This window comes from Bombina bombina, chromosome 4, assembly GCF_027579735.1.
Source record: "Bombina bombina isolate aBomBom1 chromosome 4, aBomBom1.pri, whole genome shotgun sequence".
In the NCBI taxonomy this organism is placed as follows: domain Eukaryota; kingdom Metazoa; phylum Chordata; class Amphibia; order Anura; family Bombinatoridae; genus Bombina; species Bombina bombina.
Genome location: NC_069502.1, coordinates 1,226,046,496 through 1,226,068,943, shown reverse-complemented (window position 1 = coordinate 1,226,068,943; position 22,448 = coordinate 1,226,046,496). Strand labels below are relative to the sequence as shown.

Genomic DNA, 22,448 nt, shown 5'->3' with positions numbered 1-22,448 from the left:
GTAGCTAGCTTAGGGTTTATTTTATAGGTATTTAGTTTTAAATAGGAATAATTTATTTAATGATAGGAATATTTATTTAGATTTATTTAAATTATATTTAAGTTAGGGGGTGTTAGGGTTAGGGGTTAAAAATGTAATATAGTGGCAGCGACGTTGGGGGCAGCAGATTAGGGTTTAATAAATGTAGGTAGGTGTAGGGGGGGCAGATTAGGGGTTAATAAATATAATGTAGGTGGCGGACGTGTGGGGGGAGGCAGATTAGGGGTTAATAAATATAATGTAGGGGGTGGCAGATTAGGGGTTAAAGACTTTATTTAGTTGCGGCGGGGTCCGTGAGCGGCGGCTTAGGGGTTAATACATTTATTAGAGTTGCGGTGGGCTCCCGGAGCGGCGGTATAGGTGGTAAACAGTATAGTATAGTGTGGGTGTTTAGTGACAGGGTACCAAGAAAGCTGGGAAAAAGCCGAAGAGCAGCAAGATCGATGCCGTCGAATGCAAGTAAGTTGACCGCTTGATAAATAGATGCCAATGCATGTATTGTACAGACACAACCAGTCACATGACACACAAAGCTAACAGAGACAATGCGTGTATTGTACAGACACAACCAGTCACACGGCACACACAGCTAACAGAGACAATGCGTGTATTGTACAGACACAACCAGTCACATGACACACACAGCTAACAGAGACAATGCGTGTATTGTACAGACACAACCAGTCATGACACACACAGCTAACAGAGACAATGCGTGTATTGCGCAGACATAACCAGTCGCACAATGACACACACAGCTAACAGAGACCCTGTGTGTATTGTACAGACACAACCAGTCGCACAATGACACACACAGCTAACTGAGACAATGTGTGTATTGTACAGACACAACCAGTCACACAATGACACACACAGCTAACAAAGACAATGTGTGTATTGTACAGACACAACCAATCACACGACACACACAGCTAACAGAGACAATGTGTGTATTGTACAGACAGAACTAGTCACACAATGACACACACCGCTAACAGAGACAAGTAGTTGCACAATGACACACACAACTAACAAAGACCATGTGTGTATTGTACAGACACAACCAGTCACACAATGACACACACAGCTAACAAAGACAATGTGTGTATTGAACAGACACAACCAATCACACGACACACACAGCTAACAGAGACAATGTGTGTATTGTACAGACAGAACTAGTCACACAATGACACACACCGCTAACAGAGACAAGTAGTTGCACAATGACACACAGAACTAACAGAGACATTGTGATCACTTACACAGTCACATGTAGTTGCACAATGACACACAACTAACAAAGACATTGTGATCACTTACACAGTCACAGTCAGATGCGCAATGAAACACACAACTAAAAGACAGTGTGATCCCTTACACAGTCACAGTCAGTTGCACAATGACACACACAAATAACAGAGACAGTGTGATCCCTTACACAGTCACAGTCAGTTGCACAATGACACACACAACTAACAGACAATGTGATCCCTTACACAGCCACAGGTAGTTGCACAATGACACACAAGCTATTACAGTTGTAGAGACCCAGCACAAATACACAGGTAGTAATTTTGGTCTCTGCTTACCCATAGGATTGTAGTCCACGTTTAATGTCCGTATTTGGGAGCTATAAGCTACAGCAATTTCCAGTGTGTATTGTACAGACACAACCAGTCACACAATAACACACACAGCTAACAGAGACAATGTGTGTACTGTATAGACACAATCACACAATGACACACACAGCTAACAGAGACAATGTGTGTATTGTACAGACACAACCAGTCACAATATGTGTATTGTACAGACACAACCAATCACACAATGACACACACACCTAACAAAGACAATGTGTGTGTTGTACAGACACAACCAGACACACAATGACACGCAGAGCTAACAGAGACAATGTGTTTATTTTACAGACACAACAAGACACACAATGACACGCAGAGCTAACAGAGACAGTGTGTATTGTACAGACACAACCAGACACACGATGACACACACAGCTAACAGAGACAATGCGTATATTGTACAGACACAGCCAGTCACACAATGACACACACAACTAACAGAGACAATGTGCGTATTAAACAGAGACAATCAGTCACACAATAACACACAGAGCTAACATAGACAATGCGTGTATAGTACAGACACAACCAGACACACAATGACACGCACAGCTAACATAGACAATGCGTGTATTGTACAGACACAACCAGACACACAATGACACGCAGAGCTAACAGAGACAATGTGTGTATTGTACAGACACAACCAGACACACGACACACACAGCTAACAGAGACAATGTGTGTATTGTACAGACACAACCAGACACACAATGACACGCACAGCTAACATAGACAATGCGTGTATTGTACAGACACAACCAGACACAATGACACACACAGCTAACATATACAATATGTGTATTGTACAGACACAACCAATCACACAATGACACACACAGCTAACAGAGACAATGTGTGTATTGTACAGACACAACCAGTCACACAATGACACACACAGCTAACAGAGACAATGTGCGTATTGAACAGAGACAACCAGTCACACGACACACACAGCTAACATAGACAATGTGTGTATTTTACAAACACAACTAGTCACACAATGACACACACAGCTAACAGAGACAATGTGTGTATTGTACAGACACAATCACACAATGACACACACAGCTAACAGAGACAAGTAGTTGCACAATGACAAACACAACTAAAAGAGACATGGTGATCCCTTACACAGTCACGTGTAGTTGCACAATTACACACAGCTAACAGAGACAGTGTGATCCCTTACACAGTCACAGGTAGTTGCACATGACACACGGCTAACAAAGACAGTGTGATCCCTTAAACAGTCACAGTCAGTTGCACAATGACACACACAACTAACAGACAGTGTGATCCCTTACACAGTCACAGGTAGTTGCACAATGACACACAACTATTGCAGTTGTAGAGACCCAGCACAAATACACAGGTAGTAATTTTGGTATCTGCTTACCCAGAGGATTGTAGTCCACGTTTAATGTCCGTATTTGGGAGCTATGAGCTACAGCAATAGCCAGTGTGCATTGTACAGACACAACCAGTCACAAATTGACACACACAGCTAACAGAGACAATGTGTGTATTGTACAGACACAACCAGTCACAGAATGACACACACAGCTAACAGAGACCATGTGTGCATTGTACAGACACAACCAGTCACAAACGGACTGTCAGGGTGCCAGGAATCAGACTGAGATGAGAAGTGCAAAAATAATCACACCTTTATTAATAGCAAAAAATAATACAAAATCCACAAGTCAAATAACAAGCCAGAAATCAAAACCAGAGCTGGTAGTCAGACGAGCCGAGTCAGGAGCCAAAGCGAGTAGTCAGACGAGCCGGAATCAGGAACAAGGAAAACAGCAGAGTCAGGAACAAGCCAGGGATCAGGAACCAGGAGGGACATCAGACAGTCAGGTAATACACAGGAGCTCTCACAAACAGGTCTGAGACAACGCAACGGCAAAGCATACTGAACAGAGGTCCTTTAAATAATAAGTGATGACATCACAATTCTTAGACTGAATCCTGTATCACACGGATGATGTACACCAGTCTGGCCATAAAAGGAAGTGCAGGAAATGAGCAGCATCACCCAGTATGCACCAGAATCAGCAAGAGAGGTGAGTAAAATGGCTGCCAGCAGCACATGGCAAACTAAACAGGGAAAAAACCCTGACACTGACCCACACAGCTAACAGAGACAATGTGTGTATTGCACAGACACAACCAGTCACACAATACTAACAGAGACAATGAGGCCCATTTATCAAGCTCTTCAGACTCGCCAGTAACAGCAGTTATGAAGCAGCGGTCTAAAGACCGCTGCTCCATAACCCTATCTGAGCAGGCGGACAGGAATCGCCACAAATCAACCCGATCTAGTACGATCGGGCTGATTGACACCACCCTGCTGGTGGCCGATTGGCCGCGAGTCAGCAGGGGGTGGCGTTGCACTAGCAGCTCTTGTGAGCTGCCGGTGCAATGCTGAATACGGAGAGTGTATTACTCTCCACATTCAGCGAGGTATTGCGAACCTGATCCGCATTGTCGGATCAGGTCCGCAAGACCTTTGATAATTCGGACCCAATGTGTGTATTGCACAGACAAAACCAGTCACACAATGACACACACAGCTAACAGAGGCAATGTGTGTTTTGTACAGACACAACCAGTCACACACAACTAAGAGAGACAATGCGTGTATTGTACAGACACAACCAGTCGCACAATAAGACACACACAGCTAACAGAGACACTGTGTGTATTGTACAGACACAACCAGTCGCACGAGACACACACAGCTAACAGACAATGCGTGTATTGTACAGACACAACCAGTCACAGACTGACACACACAGCTAACAGAGACAATGTGTGTATTGTACAGACACAACATCACACAATGACACACACAGCTAACAGAGACAATGCGTGTATTATACCAACAAAACCAGTTGCACAATGATACACAACTAACAGAGACAGTATGATCCCTTACACAGTCACAGTCAGTTGCACAATGGCACACACAACTAACAGACAGTGTGATCCCTTACACAGTCACAGGTAGTTGCACTATGACACACACAAGTAAAAGACAGTGTGATCCCTTACACAGTCACAGTCAGTTGCACAATGAAACACACAACTAACAGACAGTATGATCCCTTACACAGTCACAGGTAGTTGCACAATGACACACACACACAACTAAAAGAGACAGTGTGATCCCTTACACAGTTACTGTCAGTTGCACAATGACACACAACTAACAGACAGTGTGATCCTGTACAGAGTCACAGTCAGTTGCACAATAACACACAACTAACAGACAGTATGATCCCTTACACAGTCACAGTCAGTTGCACAATGACACACACAACTAACAGACAGTGTGATCCCTTACACAGTCACTTGCACAAAGACACACACAACTAACAGACAGTGTGATCCCTTACACAGTCAGTTGTACAATGACACACAAAACTAACAGACAGTGTGATCCTTTACACAGTCACAGTCAGTTGCACAATGACACACACAGCTAAAAGAGACAGTGTGATCCCTTACACAGTTACAGTCAGTTGCACAATGACACACACAGCTAACAGAGACAATGCATGTATTATACCGACAAAACCAGTCGCACAATGATACACAACTAACAGAAACAGTGTGATCTCTTACACAGTCACAGTCAGTTGCACAATGGCACACACAACTAACAGAGACAGTGTGATCCCTTACAAATCAGTTGTACAATGAAACACACAACTAACAGACAGTGTGATCCCTTACACAGTCACAGTCAGTTGCACAATGACACACACACAACTAAAAGAGACAGTGTGATCCCTTACACAGTTACAGTCAGTTGCACAATGACACACAACTAACAGAGACAATATGATCCCTTACACAGTTACAGTCAGTTGCACAATGACACACACACAACTAACAGACAGTGTGATCCCTTACACAGTCAGTTGCACAATGACACACACAACTAACAGACAGTGTGATCCCTTACACAGTTACAGTCAGTTGCACAATGACACACAACTAACAGAGACAATATGATTCCTTACACAGTTACAGTCAGTTGCACAATGACACACACACAACTAACAGACAGTGTGGTCCCTTACACAGTCACAGACAGTTGCACAATGACACACACAACTAACAGACAGTGTGATCCCTTACACAGTCACAGACAGTTGCACAATGACACACACAACTAACAGACAGTGTGATCCCTTACACAGTCACTTGCACAAAGACACACACAACTAACAGACAGTGTGATCCCTTACACAGTCAGTTGTACAATGACACACAAAACTAACAGACAGTGTGATCCTTTACACAGTCACAGTCAGTTGCACAATGACACACACAGCTAAAAGAGACAGTGTGATCCCTTACACAGTTACAGTCAGTTGCACAATGACACACACAGCTAACAGAGACAATGCGTGTATTATACCGACAAAACCAGTCGCACAATGATACACAACTAACAGAAACAGTGTGATCTCTTACACAGTCACAGTCAGTTGCACAATGGCACACACAACTAACAGAGACAGTGTGATCCCTTACACAGTCACAGACAGTTGCACAATGACACACACAACTAACATACAGTGTGATCCCTTACACAGTCAGTTGCACAATGAAACACACAACTAACAGACAGTGTGATCCCTTACACAGCCACAGACAGTTGCACAATGACACACACAACTAACAGACAGTGTGATCCCTTACACAGTCACAGACAGTTGCACAATGACACACACAACTAACAGACAGTGTGATCCCTTACACAGTCACAGACAGTTGCACAATGACACACACAACTAACAAACAGTGTGATCCTTTACACAGCCACAAACAGTTGCACAATGACACACACAGCTAACAGACAGTGTGATCCCTTACACAGTCACAGACAGTTGCACAATGACACACACAACTAACAGACAGTGTGATCCCTTACACAGTCACAGACAGTTGCACAATGACACATACAACTAACAAACAGTGTGATCCCTTACACAGCCACAAACAGTTGCACAATGACACACACAACTAACAGACAGTGTGATCCCTTACACAGTCACAGACAGTTGCACAATGACACACACAGCTAACAGACAGTGTGATCTCTTACACAGTCACAGACAGTTGCACAATGACACACACAACTAACAGACAGTGTGATCCCTTACACAGTCACAGACAGTTGCACAATGACACACACACAACTAACAGACAGTGTGATCCCTTACACAGTCACAGACAGTTGCACAATGACACACAACTAACAAACAGTGTGATCCCTTACACAGTCACAGGTAGTTGCACAATGACACACAACTATTACAGTTGTAGAGACCCAGCACAAATACAAAGGTAGTAATTTTTTTCTCTGCTTACCCAGAGGATTGTAGTCCAGGTTTAATGTCCGTATTTGGGAGCTATGAGCTACAGCAATAGCCAGCCGTGCCCAACCAGTGCAGGTTATCGCTGGGTTAGCAGAGAGCGTAAGCTCCCTTAGACCTGTATGTAAATCCAAACAGAAACAGTAAGACAGACTCCTCCCTTAAAGAACTAGTGTCTTGTCTGCAGATGTATTAGTATCTCCTAGCAAACTCTAACCTGTGCATGTGTCTAATACCATCCAACCTGAAACCATCACCTGTCTGTTTTATTCGTCTTTATCTGAAAAATGCTTAGGGTGCAATGGAGGCAATAGCCCCTCAATAGAGTGAGGTGGTGGTCTACGGAGCATTATTTAGCTATCATTCCTAGTGTTCTCCCCACAACCTATTTAGCGGGTGCACCACCTGGTTGATTTTATGGATCACACGGCTACAATTGTAGCCAATATTAAACTAAAATTAGCTGGTATTAAAAATGTTTTAATTGCACAAATTATCATTAAATATACATTTATGTTACATTATGCAGTTAATGTGTTATTTGGATGGCTATAAATCATATAATATTAGAAAATATTACACTGCCCCCACTGAGTTACTTCACAATGTCACCCGGCTACTTCACAATGTCACCCGGCTACTTCACAATGTCACCCGGCTACTTCACAATGTCACCCGGCTACTTCACAATGTCACCCGGCTACTTCACAATGTCACCCGGCTACTTCACAATGTCACCCGGGTACTTCATAATGTCACCCGGGTACTTCACAATGCCACCCAGTTAGTTCACAATGTCACCCGGCTACTTCACAATGTCACCCGGCTACTTCATAATGTCACCCGGGTACTTCACAATGCCACCCAGTTAGTTCATAATGTCACCCGGGTACTTCATAATGTCACCCGGCTACTTCACATTGTCACCCGGCTACTTCACATTGCCACCCGGTTACTACACAATGCCACCATGCTACTTCCTAATGCCACCCGGCTGGTGACATTTTCTGTGGAGAACGCGGATTGCTACATTCATCTAAATGATGATTTAGGGAGTTATTGGGTGAAGCATGGGAAACATGATCAGTTATTTGAGGAAGTAGGAAGAACATTATCATTTATGGAAGGACAGAAGGACAATGTATATAATTTTCAGTCGTAAAGCTCATATTCATATTCATTATAGGCAGTCAGCCTCTGCAGCTATCGTTATACGCAGTCAGACCGTGCGGCATATGTAGTAAGTACAGTCAGTGCAGTATGTAAGTACAGTCAGTAAGTGTGTAGTAAGTACAGTCAGTAGAGTGTGTAGTAAGTACAGTCAGTAAGTGTGTAGTAAGTACAGTCAGTACAGTGTGTAGTAAGTACAGTCAGTAAGTGTGTAGTAAGTACAGTCAGTAAGTGTGTAGTAAGTACAGTCAGTACAGTGTGTAGTAAGTACAGTCAGTAGAGTGTGTAGTAAGTACAGTCAGTAAGTGTGTAGTAAGTACAGTCAGTACAGTGTGTAGTAAGTACAGTCAGTAGAGTGTGTAGTAAGTACAGTCAGTAAGTGTGTAGTAAGTACAGTCAGTACAGTGTGTAGTAAGTACAGTCAGTGCAGTATGTAAGTACAGTCAGTACAGTGTGTAGTAAGTACAGTCAGTGCAGTATGTAAGTACAGTCAGTACAGTGTGTAGTAAGTACAGTCAGTGCAGTATGTAAGTACAGTCAGTACAGTGTGTAGTAAGTACAGTCAGTAAGTGTGTAGTAAGTACAGTCAGTAGAGTGTGTAGTAAGTACAGTCAGTAAGTGTGTAGTAAGTACAGTCAGTGCAGTGTGTAGTAAGTACAGTCAGTACAGTGTGTAGTAAGTACAGTCAGTAAGTGTGTAGTAAGTACAGTCAGTACAGTGTGTAGTAAGTACAGTCAGTAAGTGTGTAGTAAGTACAGTCAGTAAGTGTGTAGTAAGTACAGTCAGTACAGTGTGTAGTAAGTACAGTCAGTAAGTGTGTAGTAAGTACAGTCAGTAAGTGTGTAGTAAGTACAGTCAGTACAGTGTGTAGTAAGTACAGTCAGTAAGTGTGTAGTAAGTACAGTCAGTACAGTGTGTAGTAAGTACAGTCAGTACAGTGTGTAGTAAGTACAGTCAGTAAGTGTGTAGTAAGTACAGTCAGTAAGTGTGTAGTAAGTACAGTCAGTACAGTGTGTAGTAAGTACAGTCAGTAAGTGTGTAGTAAGTACAGTCAGTAGAGTGTGTAGTAAGTACAGTCAGTACAGTGTGTAGTAAGTACAGTCAGTACAGTGTGTAGTAAGTACAGTCAGTAAGTGTGTAGTAAGTACAGTCAGTACAGTGTGTAGTAAGTACAGTCAGTGCAGTATGTAAGTACAGTCAGTACAGTGTGTAGTAAGTACAGTCAGTACAGTGTGTAGTAAGTACAGTCAGTGCAGTATGTAAGTACAGTCAGTACAGTGTGTAGTAAGTACAGTCAGTGCAGTGTGTAGTAAGTACAATCAGTGCAGTGTGTAGTAAGTACAGTCAGTGCAGTGTGTAGTAAGTACAATCAGCACCTGTAGTATGTAGTAAGTACAGTCAGTGCAGTGTGTAGTAAGTACAGTCAGTGCAGTATGTAGTAAGTACAGTCAGTGCAGTGTGTAGTAAGTACAGTCAGTGCAGTATGTAGTAAGTACAGTCAGTGCAGTGTGTAGTAAGTACAATCAGTGCAGTGTGTAGTAAGTACAGTCAGTGCAGTGTGTAGTAAGTACAGTCAGTGCAGTATGTAGTAAGTACAGTCAGTGCAGTGTGTAGTAAGTACAGTCAGTGCAGTATGTAGTAAGTACAGTCAGTGCAGTGTGTAGTAAGTACAATCAGTGCAGTGTGTAGTAAGTACAGTCAGTGCAGTGTGTAGTAAGTACAATCAGCACCTGTAGTATGTAGTAAGTACAGTCAGTGCAGTGTGTAGTAAGTACAGTCAGTGCAGTATGTAGTAAGTACAGTCAGTGCAGTGTGTAGTAAGTACAGTCAGTGCAGTATGTAGTAAGTACAGTCAGTGCAGTATGTAAGTACAGTCAGTACAGTGTGTAGTAAGTACAGTCAGTGCAGTGTGTAGTAAGTACAGTCAGTGCAGTGTGTAGTAAGTACAATCAGCACCTGTAGTATGTAGTAAGTACAGTCAGTGCAGTGTGTAGTAAGTACAGTCAGTGCAGTATGTAGTAAGTACAGTCAGTACAGTGTGTAGTAAGTACAGTCAGTGCAGTGTGTAGTAAGTGCAATCAGTGCAGTAAGTACAGTCAGTGCAGTGTGTAGTAAGTACAGTCAGTGCAGTGTGTAGTAAGTACAATCAGCACCTGTAGTATGTAGTAAGTACAGTCAGTGCAGTGTGTAGTAAGTACAGTCAGTGCAGTATGTAGTAAGTACAGTCAGTGCAGTGTGTAGTAAGTACAGTCAGTGCAGTATGTAGTAAGTACAGTCAGTGCAGTGTGTAGTAAGTACAGTCAGTGCAGTATGTAGTAAGTACAGTCAGTGCAGTGTGTAGTAAGTACAGTCAGTGCAGTATGTAGTAAGTACAGTCAGTGCAGTATGTAAGTACAGTTAGTACAGTGTGTAGTAAGTACAGTCAGTGCAGTGTGTAGTAAGTACAGTCAGTGCAGTGTGTAGTAAGTACAATCAGCACCTGTAGTATGTAGTAAGTACAGTCAGTGCAGTGTGTAGTAAGTACAGTCAGTGCAGTATGTAGTAAGTACAGTCAGTGCAGTGTGTAGTAAGTACAGTCAGTGCAGTGTGTAGTAAGTACAGTCAGTGCAGTATGTAGTAAGTACAGTCAGTGCAGTGTGTAGTAAGTACAATCAGCACCTGTAGTATGTAGTAAGTACAGTCAGTGCAGTGTGTAGTAAGTACAGTCAGTGCAGTATGTAGTAAGTACAGTCAGTGCAGTGTGTAGTAAGTACAGTCAGTGCAGTATGTAGTAAATACAGTCAGTGCAGTGTAGTCACCCGGCTACTTCACAATGTCACCCGGCTACTTCACAATGTCACCCGGCTACTTCACAATGTCACCCGGCTACTTCATAATGTCACCCGGGTACTTCACAATGCCACCCAGTTAGTTCATAATGTCACCCGGCTACTTCACATTGCCACCCGGTTACTACACAATGCCACCATGCTACTTCCTAATGCCACCCGGCTGGTGACATTTTCTGTGGAGAACGCGGATTGCTACATTCATCTAAATGATGATTTAGGGAGTTATTGGGTGAAGCATGGGAAACATGATCAGTTATTTGAGGAAGTAGGAAGAACATTATCATTTATGGAAGGACAGAAGGACAATGTATATAATTTTCAGTCGTAAAGCTCATATTCATATTCATTATAGGCAGTCAGCCTCTGCAGCTATCGTTATACGCAGTCAGACCGTGCGGCATATGTAGTAAGTACAGTCAGTGCAGTATGTAAGTACAGTCAGTAAGTGTGTAGTAAGTACAGTCAGTAGAGTGTGTAGTAAGTACAGTCAGTAAGTGTGTAGTAAGTACAGTCAGTACAGTGTGTAGTAAGTACAGTCAGTGCAGTATGTAAGTACAGTCAGTACAGTGTGTAGTAAGTACAGTCAGTGCAGTGTGTAGTAAGTACAATCAGTGCAGTGTGTAGTAAGTACAATCAGTGCAGTGTGTAGTAAGTAAAGTCAGTGCAGTGTGTAGTAAGTACAATCAGCACCTGTAGTATGTAGTAAGTACAGTCAGTGCAGTGTGTAGTAAGTACAGTCAGTGCAGTATGTAGTAAGTACAGTCAGTGCAGTGTGTAGTAAGTACAGTCAGTTCAGTATGTAGTAAGTACAGTCAATGCAGTATGTAAGTACAGTCAGTACAGTGTGTAGTAAGTACAGTCAGTGCAGTGTGTAGTAAGTGCAATCAGTGCAGTGTGTAGTAAGTACAGTCAGTGCAGTGTGTAGTAAGTACAGTGAGTGCAGTGTGTAGTAAGCACAATCAGCACCTGTAGTATGTAGTAAGTACAGTCAGTGCAGTGTGTAGTAAGTACAGTCAGTGCAGTATGTAGTAAGTACAGTCAGTGCAGTGTGTAGTAAGTACAGTCAGTGCAGTATGTAGTAAGTACAGTCAGTGCAGTGTGTAGTAAGTACAGTCAGTGCAGTATGTAATAAGTACAATCAGCACCTGTAGTATGTAGTAAGTACAGTCAGTGCAGTGTGTAGTAAGTACAGTCAGTGCAGTATGTAGTAAGTACAGTCAGTGCAGTGTGTAGTAAGTACAGTCAGTGCAGTATGTAGTAAGTACAGTCAGTGCAGTGTGTAGTAAGTACAGTCAGTGCAGTGTGTAGTAAGTACAGCCAGCCCCTGTAGTATGTAGTAAGTACAGTCAGTGCAGTATGTAGTAAGTACAGTCAGTGCAGTATGTAGTAAGCACAGTCAGCACCTGAAGTATGTAGTAAGTACAGTAAGTGCAGTGTGTAGTAAGTAAAGTCAGTGCAGTATGTAGTAAGTACAGTCAGTGCAGTGTGTAGTAATTACAGTCAGTGCAGCATGTAGTAAGTACAGTCAGTGCAGTGTGTAGTAAGTACAGTCAGTGCAGTATGTAATAAGTACAATCAGCACCTGTAGTATGTAGTAAGTACAGTCAGTGCAGTGTGTAGTAAGTACAGTCAGTGCAGTATGTAGTAAGTACAGTCAGTGCAGTGTGTAGTAAGTACAGTCAGTGCAGTATGTAGTAAGTACAGTCAGTGCAGTGTGTAGTAAGTACAGTCAGTGCAGTATGTAATAAGTACAGTCAGCACCTGTAGTATGTAGTAAGTACAGTCAGTGCAGTATGTAGTAAATACAGTCAGTGCAGTGTGTAGTAAGTACAGCCAGCCCCTGTAGTATGTAGTAAGTACAGTCAGTGCAGTATGTAGTAAGTACAGTCAGTGCAGTATGTAGTAAGCACAGTCAGCACCTGAAGTATGTAGTAAGTACAGTAAGTGCAGTGTGTAGTAAGTAAAGTCAGTGCAGTATGTAGTAAGTACACTCAGTGCAGTGTGTAGTAATTACAGTCAGTGCAGCGTGTAGTAAGTACAGTCAGTGCAGTATGTAGTAAGCACAGTCAGCATCTGCAGTATGTAGTAAGCACAGTCAGCACCTGAAGTATGTAGTAAGTACAGTAAGTGCAGTGTGTAGTAAGTAAAGTCAGTGCAGTATGTAGTAAGTACAGTCAGTGCAGTGTGTAGTAATTACAGTCAGTGCAGCATGTAGTAAGTACAGTCAGTGCAGTATGTAGTAAGCACAGTCAGCATCTGCAGTATGTAGTAAGTACAGTCAGTGCAGTGTGTAGTAAGTACAGTCATTGCAGTATGTAGCAAGTACAATCAGTGTAGTATGTAGTAAGTACAGTCTATGCAATGTGTAGAAAGTACAGTCAGTGCAGTATGTAGTAAGTACAGTCAGTGCAGTATGTAGTAAGTACAATCAATGCAGTGTGTAGTAAGTACAGTCAGTGCAGTATGTAGTAAGCACAGTCAGCACCTGCAGTGTGTAGTAAGTACAGTCAGTGCAGTGTGTAGTAAGTACAGTCAGTGCAGTATGTAGTAAGTACAGTCAGTGCAATATGTATTAAGTACAGCCAGCACCTGTAGTACGTAGTAAGTACATTCAGTGCAGTATGTAGTTAGTACAGTCAGTGCAGGATGTAGTAAATACAGTCAGCACCTGTAGTATGTAGTAAGTACAGTCAGTGCAGTGTGTAGTAAGTACATTCAGTGCAGTATGTAGTAAGTACAGTGAGTGCAGTGTGTAGTAAGTACAGTCAGTGCAGTATGTAGAAAGTACAGCCAGCACCTGTAGTATGAAGTAAGTACAGTCAGTGCAGTATGTAGTAAGTACAGTCAGTGCAGTGTGTAGTAAGTACAGTCAGCACCTGTAGTATGTAGTAAGTACAGTCAGTGCAGTATGTAGTAAGCACAGTCAGTGCAGTGTGTAGTAAGTACAGCCAGCACCTGTAGTATGTAGTAAGTACAGTCAGTGCAGTATGTAGTAAGTACAGTCAGTGCAGTGTGTAGAAAGTACAGTCAGTGCAGTATGTAGTAAGCACAGTCAGCACCTGCAGTATGTAGTAAGTACAGTCAGTGCAGTGTGTAGTAAGTACAGTCAGTGCAGTATGTAGTAAGTACAGTCAGTGCAGCGTGTAGTAAGTACAGTCAGTGCAGCATGTAGTAAGTAAGTCAGTGCAGCATGTAGTAAGCACAGTCAGCACCTGCATTATGTAGTAAGTACAGTCAGTGCAGTGTGTAGTAAGTACAGTCAGTGCAGTGTGTAGTAAGTACAGTCAGTGCAGTATGTAGTAAGTACAGTCAGTGCAGTGTGTAGTATGTAGAGTCAGTGCAGTATATAGTAAGTACAATCAGTGTAGTATGTAGTAAGTACAGTCAAAGCAGTGTGTAGTAAGTACAGTCAGTGCAGTATGTAGTAAGCACAGTCAGCACCTGCAGTGTGTAGTAAGTACAGTCAGTGCAGTGTGTAGTAAGTACAGTCAGTGCAATATGTATAAAGTACAGCCAGCACCTGTAGTATGTAGTAAGTACAGTCAGTGCAGTATGTAGTAAATACAGTCAGCACCTGTAGTATGTAGTAATTACAGTCAGTGCAGTATGTAGTAAGTACAGTCAGTGCAGTATGTGGTAAGTACAGTCAGTGCAGTGTGTAGTAAGTACAGTCAGTGCAGTATGTAATAAGTACAGTCAGTGCAGTATTTAGAAAGTACAGCCAGCACCTGTAGTATGTAGTAAGTACAGTCAGTGCAGTATGTAGTAAGTACAGTCAGTGCAGTGTGTAGTAATTACAGTTAGTGCAGCATGTAGTAAGTACAGTCAGTGCAGTATGTAGTAAGCACAGTCAGCATCTGCAGTATGTAGTAAGCACAGTCAGCACCTGAAGTATGTAGTAAGTACAGTAAGTGCAGTGTGTAGTAAGTAAAGTCAGTGCAGTATGTAGTAAGTACAGTCAGTGCAGTATGTAGTAAGTACAATCAATGCAGTGTGTAGTAAGTACAGTCAGTGCAGTATGTAGTAAGCACAGTCAGCACCTGCAGTGTGTAGTAAGTACAGTCAGTGCAGTGTGTAGTAAGTACAGTCAGTGCAGTATGTAGTAAGTACAGTCAGTGCAATATGTATTAAGTACAGCCAGCACCTGTAGTACGTAGTAAGTACATTCAGTGCAGTATGTAGTTAGTACAGTCAGTGCAGGATGTAGTAAATACAGTCAGCACCTGTAGTATGTAGTAAGTACAGTCAGTGCAGTGTGTAGTAAGTACATTCAGTGCAGTATGTAGTAAGTACAGTGTGTGCAGTGTGTAGTAAGTACAGTCAGTGCAGTATGTAGAAAGTACAGCCAGCACCTGTAGTATGAAGTAAGTACAGTCAGTGCAGTATGTAGTAAGTACAGTCAGTGCAGTGTGTAGTAAGTACAGTCAGCACCTGTAGTATGTAGTAAGTACAGTCAGTGCAGTATGTAGTAAGCACAGTCAGTGCAGTGTGTAGTAAGTACAGCCAGCACCTGTAGTATGTAGTAAGTACAGTCAGTGCAGTATGTAGTAAGTACAGGCAGTGCAGTGTGTATAAAGTACAGTCAGTGCAGTGTGTATAAAGTACAGTCAGTGCAGTATGTAGTAAGCACAGTCAGCACCTGCAGTATGTAGTAAGTACAGTCAGTGCAGTGTGTAGTAAGTACAGTCAGTGCAGCGTGTAGTAAGTACAGTCAGTGCAGCGTGTAGTAAGTACAGTCAGTGCAGCATGTAGTAAGTAAGTCAGTGCAGCATGTAGTAAGCACAGTCAGCACCTGCATTATGTAGTAAGTACAGTCAGTGCAGTGTGTAGTAAGTACAGTCAGTGCAGTATGTAGTAAGTACAGTCAGTGCAGTGTGTAGTAAGTACAATCAGTGTAGTATGTAGTAAGTACAGTCAAAGCAGTGTGTAGTAAGTACAGTCAGTGCAGTATGTAGTAAGCACAGTCAGCACCTGCAGTGTGTAGTAAGTACAGTCAGTGCAGTGTGTAGTAAGTACAGTCAGTGCAATATGTATAAAGTACAGCCATCACCTGTAGTATGTAGTAAGTACAGTCAGTGCAGTATGTAGTAAATACAGTCAGCACCTGTAGTATGTAGTAATTACAGTCAGTGCAGTATGTAGTAAGTACAGTCAGTGCAGTATGTGGTAAGTACAGTCAGTGCAGTGTGTAGTAAGTACAGTCAGTGCAGTATGTAATAAGTACAGTCAGTGCAGTATTTAGAAAGTACAGCCAGCACCTGTAGTATGTAGTAAGTACAGTCAGTGCAGTATGTAGTAAGTACAGTCAGTGCAGTGTGTAGTAAGTACAGCCAGCACCTGTAGTATGTAGTAAGTACAGTCAGTGCAGTATGTATTAAGTACAGTCAGTGCAGTGTGTAGTAAGTACAGTCAGTGCAGTATGTAGTAAGCACAGTCAGCACCTGCAGTATGTAGTAAGTACCGTCAGTGCAGTGTGTAGTAAGTACAGTCAGTGCAGTATGTAGTAAATACAGTCAGTGCAGTGTGTAGTAAGTACAATCAGTGCAGCATGTAGTAAGTACAGTCAGTGCAGTATGTAGTAAGCACAGTCAGCACCTGCAGTATGTAGTAAGTATAGTCAGTGCAGTTTGTAGTAAGTACAGTCAGTGCAGTATGTAGTAAGTACAGTCAGTGCAGTGTGTAGTAAGTACAGTCAGTGCAGTATGTAGTAAGTACAGTCAGTGCAGTGTGTAGTAAGTACAGTCAGTGCAGTATGTAGTAAGTACAGTCAGAGCATTATGTAGTAAGTACAGTCAGTGCAGTTTGTAGTAAGTACAGTCAGTGCAGTGTGTAGTAAGTACAGTCCGTGCAGTGTGTAGTAAGTACAGTCAGTGCAGTATGTAGTAAGTACATTCAGCGCAGTATGTAGTAAGTACAGTCAGTGCAGTATGTAGTAAGTACAGTCAGAGCAGTGTGTAGTAAGTACAGTCCGTGCAGTGTGTAGTAAGTACAGTCAGTGCAGTATGTAGTAAGTATATTCAGCGCAGTATGTAGTAAGTACAGTCAGTGCAGTGTGTAGTAAGTACACTCCGTGCAGTGTGTAGTAAGTACAGTCAGTGCAGTATGTAGTAAGTACAGTCAGCACCTGCAGTATGTAGTAAGTACAGTCAGTGCAGTATGTAGTAAGTACATTCAGCGCAGTATGTAGTAAGTACAGTCAGTGCAGTGTGTAGTAAGTACAGTCCGTGCAGTGTGTAGTAAGTACAGTCAGTGCAGTGTGTAGTAAGTACAGTCAGCGCAGTATGTAGTAAGTACAGTCAGTGCAGTGTGTAGTAAGTACAGTCAGTACAGTGTGTAGTAAGTACAGTCAGTGCAGTGTGTAGTAAGTACAGTCAGTACAGTGTGTAGTAAGTACAGTCAGTGCATTATGTAGTAAGTACAGTCAGTGCAGTGTGTAGTAAGTACAGTCAGTGCAGTGTGTAGTAAGTACAGTCAGTGCAGTATGTAGTAAGTACAGTCAGTGCAGTGTGTAGTAAGTACAGTCAGTGCAGTATGTAGTAAGCAAAGTCAGCGCAGTGGCATAGAGGAAGCAGTTACTTTCAGGGGAACTGTACTCACCAGGTTTAGCCCCATCCGGAGGGAGCAGGCCACAGATCAGACTAATCCCCTCATCACCAATCATGCAGTCCCCAAGATCCAGAGACACCAGTGAAGGGTGCATAGCCAGGGCAGGATTCAGCAGGGACAGACCGGTATCAGTCAGTGGGTTTCCATGTAGGCTGTAAAAGTGCCAAGAACAGAATACAGAACAAACCAAAGGTAGAGAGAGAGGTCAGGGGATAAGATTCTACATTATAATGATCAGGGAATATATAAACACACAAAGCCCCTAACAAGTCACCAGTGCTCAAGAATATGCTCTAACCCTGACCTGTCAGAGGGTCCTGAGAGTATAATATATACTTATGTACTATAGTCAGTATTCGCTATGCCTCTGTATATGCCTGCAGGGGGGAGCAGTCAGTATATACACCTATGGTGCATATACATCTGCAGGGGGAGGGATAAGTATATACACCTATGTTACATATACATCTGCAGGGGGAGAGGTCAGTATATATACCTATGGTACATATGCATCTGCAGGGGGAGAGGTCAGTATATACACCTATGGTACATATACATCTACAGGGGGAGGGATAAGTATATATACCTATGGTACATATATATCTGCAGGGGGAGAGATCAGTATATACACATATGGTACATATACATCTGCAGTGGGAGAGATCAGTATATACACCTATGGTACATATACATCTGCAGGGGGAGAGGTCAGTATATATACCTATGGTACATATACATCTGCAGCGGGAGAGGTCAGTATATACACCTATGTTACATATACATCTGCAGGGGGAGAGGTCAGTATATGCACCTATAGTACATATACATCTGCAGGGGGAGAGGTCAGTATATACACCTATGGTACATATACATCTGCAGGGGGAGAGGTCAGTATATATACCTATGGTACATATACATCTGCAGCCAGAGAGGTCAGTATATACACCTATGTTACATATACATCTGCAGGGGGAGAGGTCAGTATATACACCTATGTTACATATACATCTGTAGCGGGAGAGGTCAGTATATACACCTATGTTACATATACATCTGCAGGGGGAGAGGTCAGTATATACACCTATGGTACATATACATCTGCAGGGGGAGAGGTCAGTATATACACCTATGGTACATATACATCTGCAGGGGGAGAGGTCAGTATATGCACCTATGGTACATATACATCTGCAGGGGGAGAGGTCAGTATATACACCTATGGTACATATACATCTGCAGGGGGAGAGATCAGTATATACACCTATGGTACATATACATCTGCAGGGGGGAGAGGTCAGTATATACACCTATGGTACATATACATCTGCAGCGGGAGAGGTCAGTATATACACCTATGTTACATATACATCTGCAGGGGGAGAGGTCAGTATATACACCTATGGTACATATACATCTGCAGGAGGAGAGGTCAGTATATACACCTATGTTACATATACATCTGCAGGGGGAGAGGTCAGTATATATACCTATGGTACATATACATCTGCAGCGGGAGAGGTCAGTATATACACCTATGGTACATATACATCTGGAGGGGGAGAGGTCAGTATATACACCTATGTTACATATACATCTGCAGGGGGAGAGATCAGTATATACACCTATGTTTTACATATACATCTGCAGGGGGAGAGGTCAGCATATACACCTATGTTACATATACATCTGCAGGGGGAGAGGTCAGTATATACACCTATGTTACATATACATCTGCAGGGGGAGAGGTCAGTATATACACCTATGGTACATATACATCTGCAGCGGGAGAGGTCAGTATATACACCTATGGTACATATACATCTGCAGCGGGAGAGGTCAGTATATACACCTATGGCACATATATATCTGCAGGGGGAGAGATCAGTATATACACCTATGTTACATATACATCTGCAGGGGGAGAGGTCAGTATATACACCTATGGTACATATACATCTGCAGGGGGAGAGGTCAGTATATATACCTATGGTACATATACATCTGCAGGGGGAGAGGTCAGTATATACACCTATGGTACATATACATCTGCAGGGGGAGAGGTCAGTATATACACCTATGGTACATATACATCTGCAGCGGGAGAGGTCAGTATATACACCTATGGTACATATACATCTGCAGGGGGAGAGGTCAGTATATACACCTATGGTACATATACATCTGCAGGGGGAGAGGTCAGTGTGAAAGACCCTTCTGTCAGTACTGAAAGAGTTAACTTTGTTCAGCTTTAAGAAGCTATTTTCTAAAGACAAGGTTGCTAGCCTCAGCTATTCTGTACTGTAATTAAGTTTAGTGATAAACATTCACATTGTTTAATCACATCCAGAGAGCAGACGCCCAGGTGATAAGAAAGACTAAATTGTTTATCTGCTTAAGTAATGTAATTCTATTGTATCATGTCAAAGGGCGTTTTCCCTCTATCTAATGTACAATATTCTTTCAACCCCCCATCTGGGGTCAGACCTGCATAAATACTGGGCATATAGCCTTCAATAAAGAACATTCTGTTTTTACATTCAATGTGGAGCCTGGTCTCATGTTTGAGGGGGGAATTAGCTGGGTTGTGAGTTGCTGATCCCATATTCAGGAGATCGTTCATCGGGTATTAACCCTTGGTATCCTGTTGGTACCGTAACAGTCGGTATATACACCTATGGTACATATACATCTGCAGCGGGAGAGGGCAATATATACACCTATGGTACATATACATCTGCATGGGGGAGAGGTCAGTATATACACCTATGGTACATATACATCTGCAGGGGGAGAGGTCAGTATATACACCTATGGTACATATACATCTGCAGGGGGAGAGGTCAGTATATACACCTATGGTACATATACATCTGCAGGGGGATATGTCAGTATATACACCTATGTTACATATACATCTGCAGGGGAGAGATCAGTATATACACCTATGTTACATATACATCTGCAGGGGGAGAGGTAAGTATATACACCTATGGTACATATACATCTGCAGCGGGAGAGATCAGTATATACACCTATGTTACATATACATCTGCAGGGGGAGAGGTCAGTATATACACCTATGTTACATATACATCTGCAGGGGGAGAGGTCAGTATATGCACCTATGGTACATATACATCTGCAGGGGGAGAGGTCAGTATATACACCTATGGTACATATACATCTGCAGGGGGAGAGGTCAGTATATACACCTATGGTACATATACATCTGCAGGGGGAGAGGTCAGTATATACACCTATGTTACATATACATCTGCAGGGGGGGAGGTCAGTATATACACCTATGTTACATATACATCTGCAGGGGGAGAGGTCAGTATATACACCTATGTTACATATACATCTGCAGGGGGAGAGGTCAGTATATACACCTATGTTACATATACATCTGCAGGGGGGGAGGTCAGTATATACACCTATACTACAGATACACCCATGTAAGAGTTTTACACATGCATATATCTGCTGGGAGAGCTGGCATTACAATAAATGCACCTACACTAAAACAAAGTAGAGGGTAGGGCAGTTAGTGTCTGTTGCTGAGCTACTGATATACTACACATGCCTGTAGCAGATACTATAGAAACTAATACTGCTATAGAGCTAATCTCTGTACCCACCTGTAGCCAAATACTCACAAGAGGGACTGCAGGGACCGGTTGGTGTGAAGACTGTGTGCCAGCTGCTGGACCCGTGTGGCACTGGACACAACACCCAGATTAAGATTGAGCTGAACAAGTGAAGGAGACTGTGACACCCCCTGACATAGACGAGCAAAGTCTCGATCTGAGAGGTGGCAGCCACGAAGGGACAAAAGGCGGACAGTGCCCTCTGCCAAGCCCTCACATACACCTTTCACCTCTGCCCCAGACAGGGTCTCCCCTGACATCTGGATGGACCCGGGCAGCATCGTGCCTAACACAAGAGGCAGAAAAGGCTCCAATAAGCAACAAAAAAATGGCACAGCGATAACCTATAGTTATTAATATATCTTAAAGGAATACAGTCAAGAGAATGGTAACTCCTGGAAGCAAAGTCACCCAAGAGCTGCACCCCGTAGAAATACAGTCAACCAACAGCTGCACCCAGTGAGAATACAGTCACCCGAGAGCTGCACCCAGTGAGAATACAGTCACCCGAGAGCTGCACCCCCTGAGAATACAGTCACCTGAGAGAATACAGTCACCTGAGAGAATACAGTCACCCGAGAGCTGCACCCCCTGAGAATACAGTCACCCAAGAGCTGCACCCCGTAGGAATACAGTCACCCAAGAGCTGCACCCAGTGAGAATACAGTCACCCGAGAGCTGCACCCCCTGGGAATACAGTCACCCGAGAGCTGCACCCCCTGGGAATACAGTCACCCGAGAGCTGCCCCCCCTGAGAATACAGACACCCGAGAGCTGCACCCCGTAGGAATACAGTCACCCAAGAGCTGCACCCAGTGAGAATACAGTCACCCGAGAGCTGCACCCCCTGGGAATACAGTCACCCAAGAGCTGCACCCCCTGGGAATACAGTCACCCGAGAGCTGCACCACCTGAGAAAACAGTCACTCAAGAGCTGCACCCCCTGAAAATACAGTCACTCAAGAGCTGCACCCCCTGAAAATACAGTCACTCAAGAGCTGCACCCCCTGGGAATACAGTCACCTGAGAGCTGCACCCTCTGAGAATACAGTCACCTGAGAGAATACAGTCACCCAAGAGCTGTACCCCCTGGGAATACAGTCA

General features: G+C 43.0%; 1 protein-coding gene across 1 annotated transcript in view; it reads right to left on the bottom strand.

Annotated features, from left to right (window-relative positions):
• Window positions 1–22,448, bottom strand: part of LRRC73 (leucine rich repeat containing 73) — a 118,880-nt gene that overhangs the window by 86,149 nt on the left and 10,283 nt on the right. Inside the window, exons 2-4 of the mRNA XM_053709386.1 lie at window positions 21,354–21,630; window positions 17,686–17,846; window positions 7,083–7,205 (exon numbers count right to left, since the gene is read on the bottom strand). Of these exons, the coding sequence (XP_053565361.1) occupies window positions 7,083–7,205; window positions 17,686–17,846; window positions 21,354–21,625 (556 nt within the window). The 5' untranslated portion in view covers window positions 21,626–21,630. The remainder of the gene's footprint in view (window positions 1–7,082; window positions 7,206–17,685; window positions 17,847–21,353; window positions 21,631–22,448) is intronic.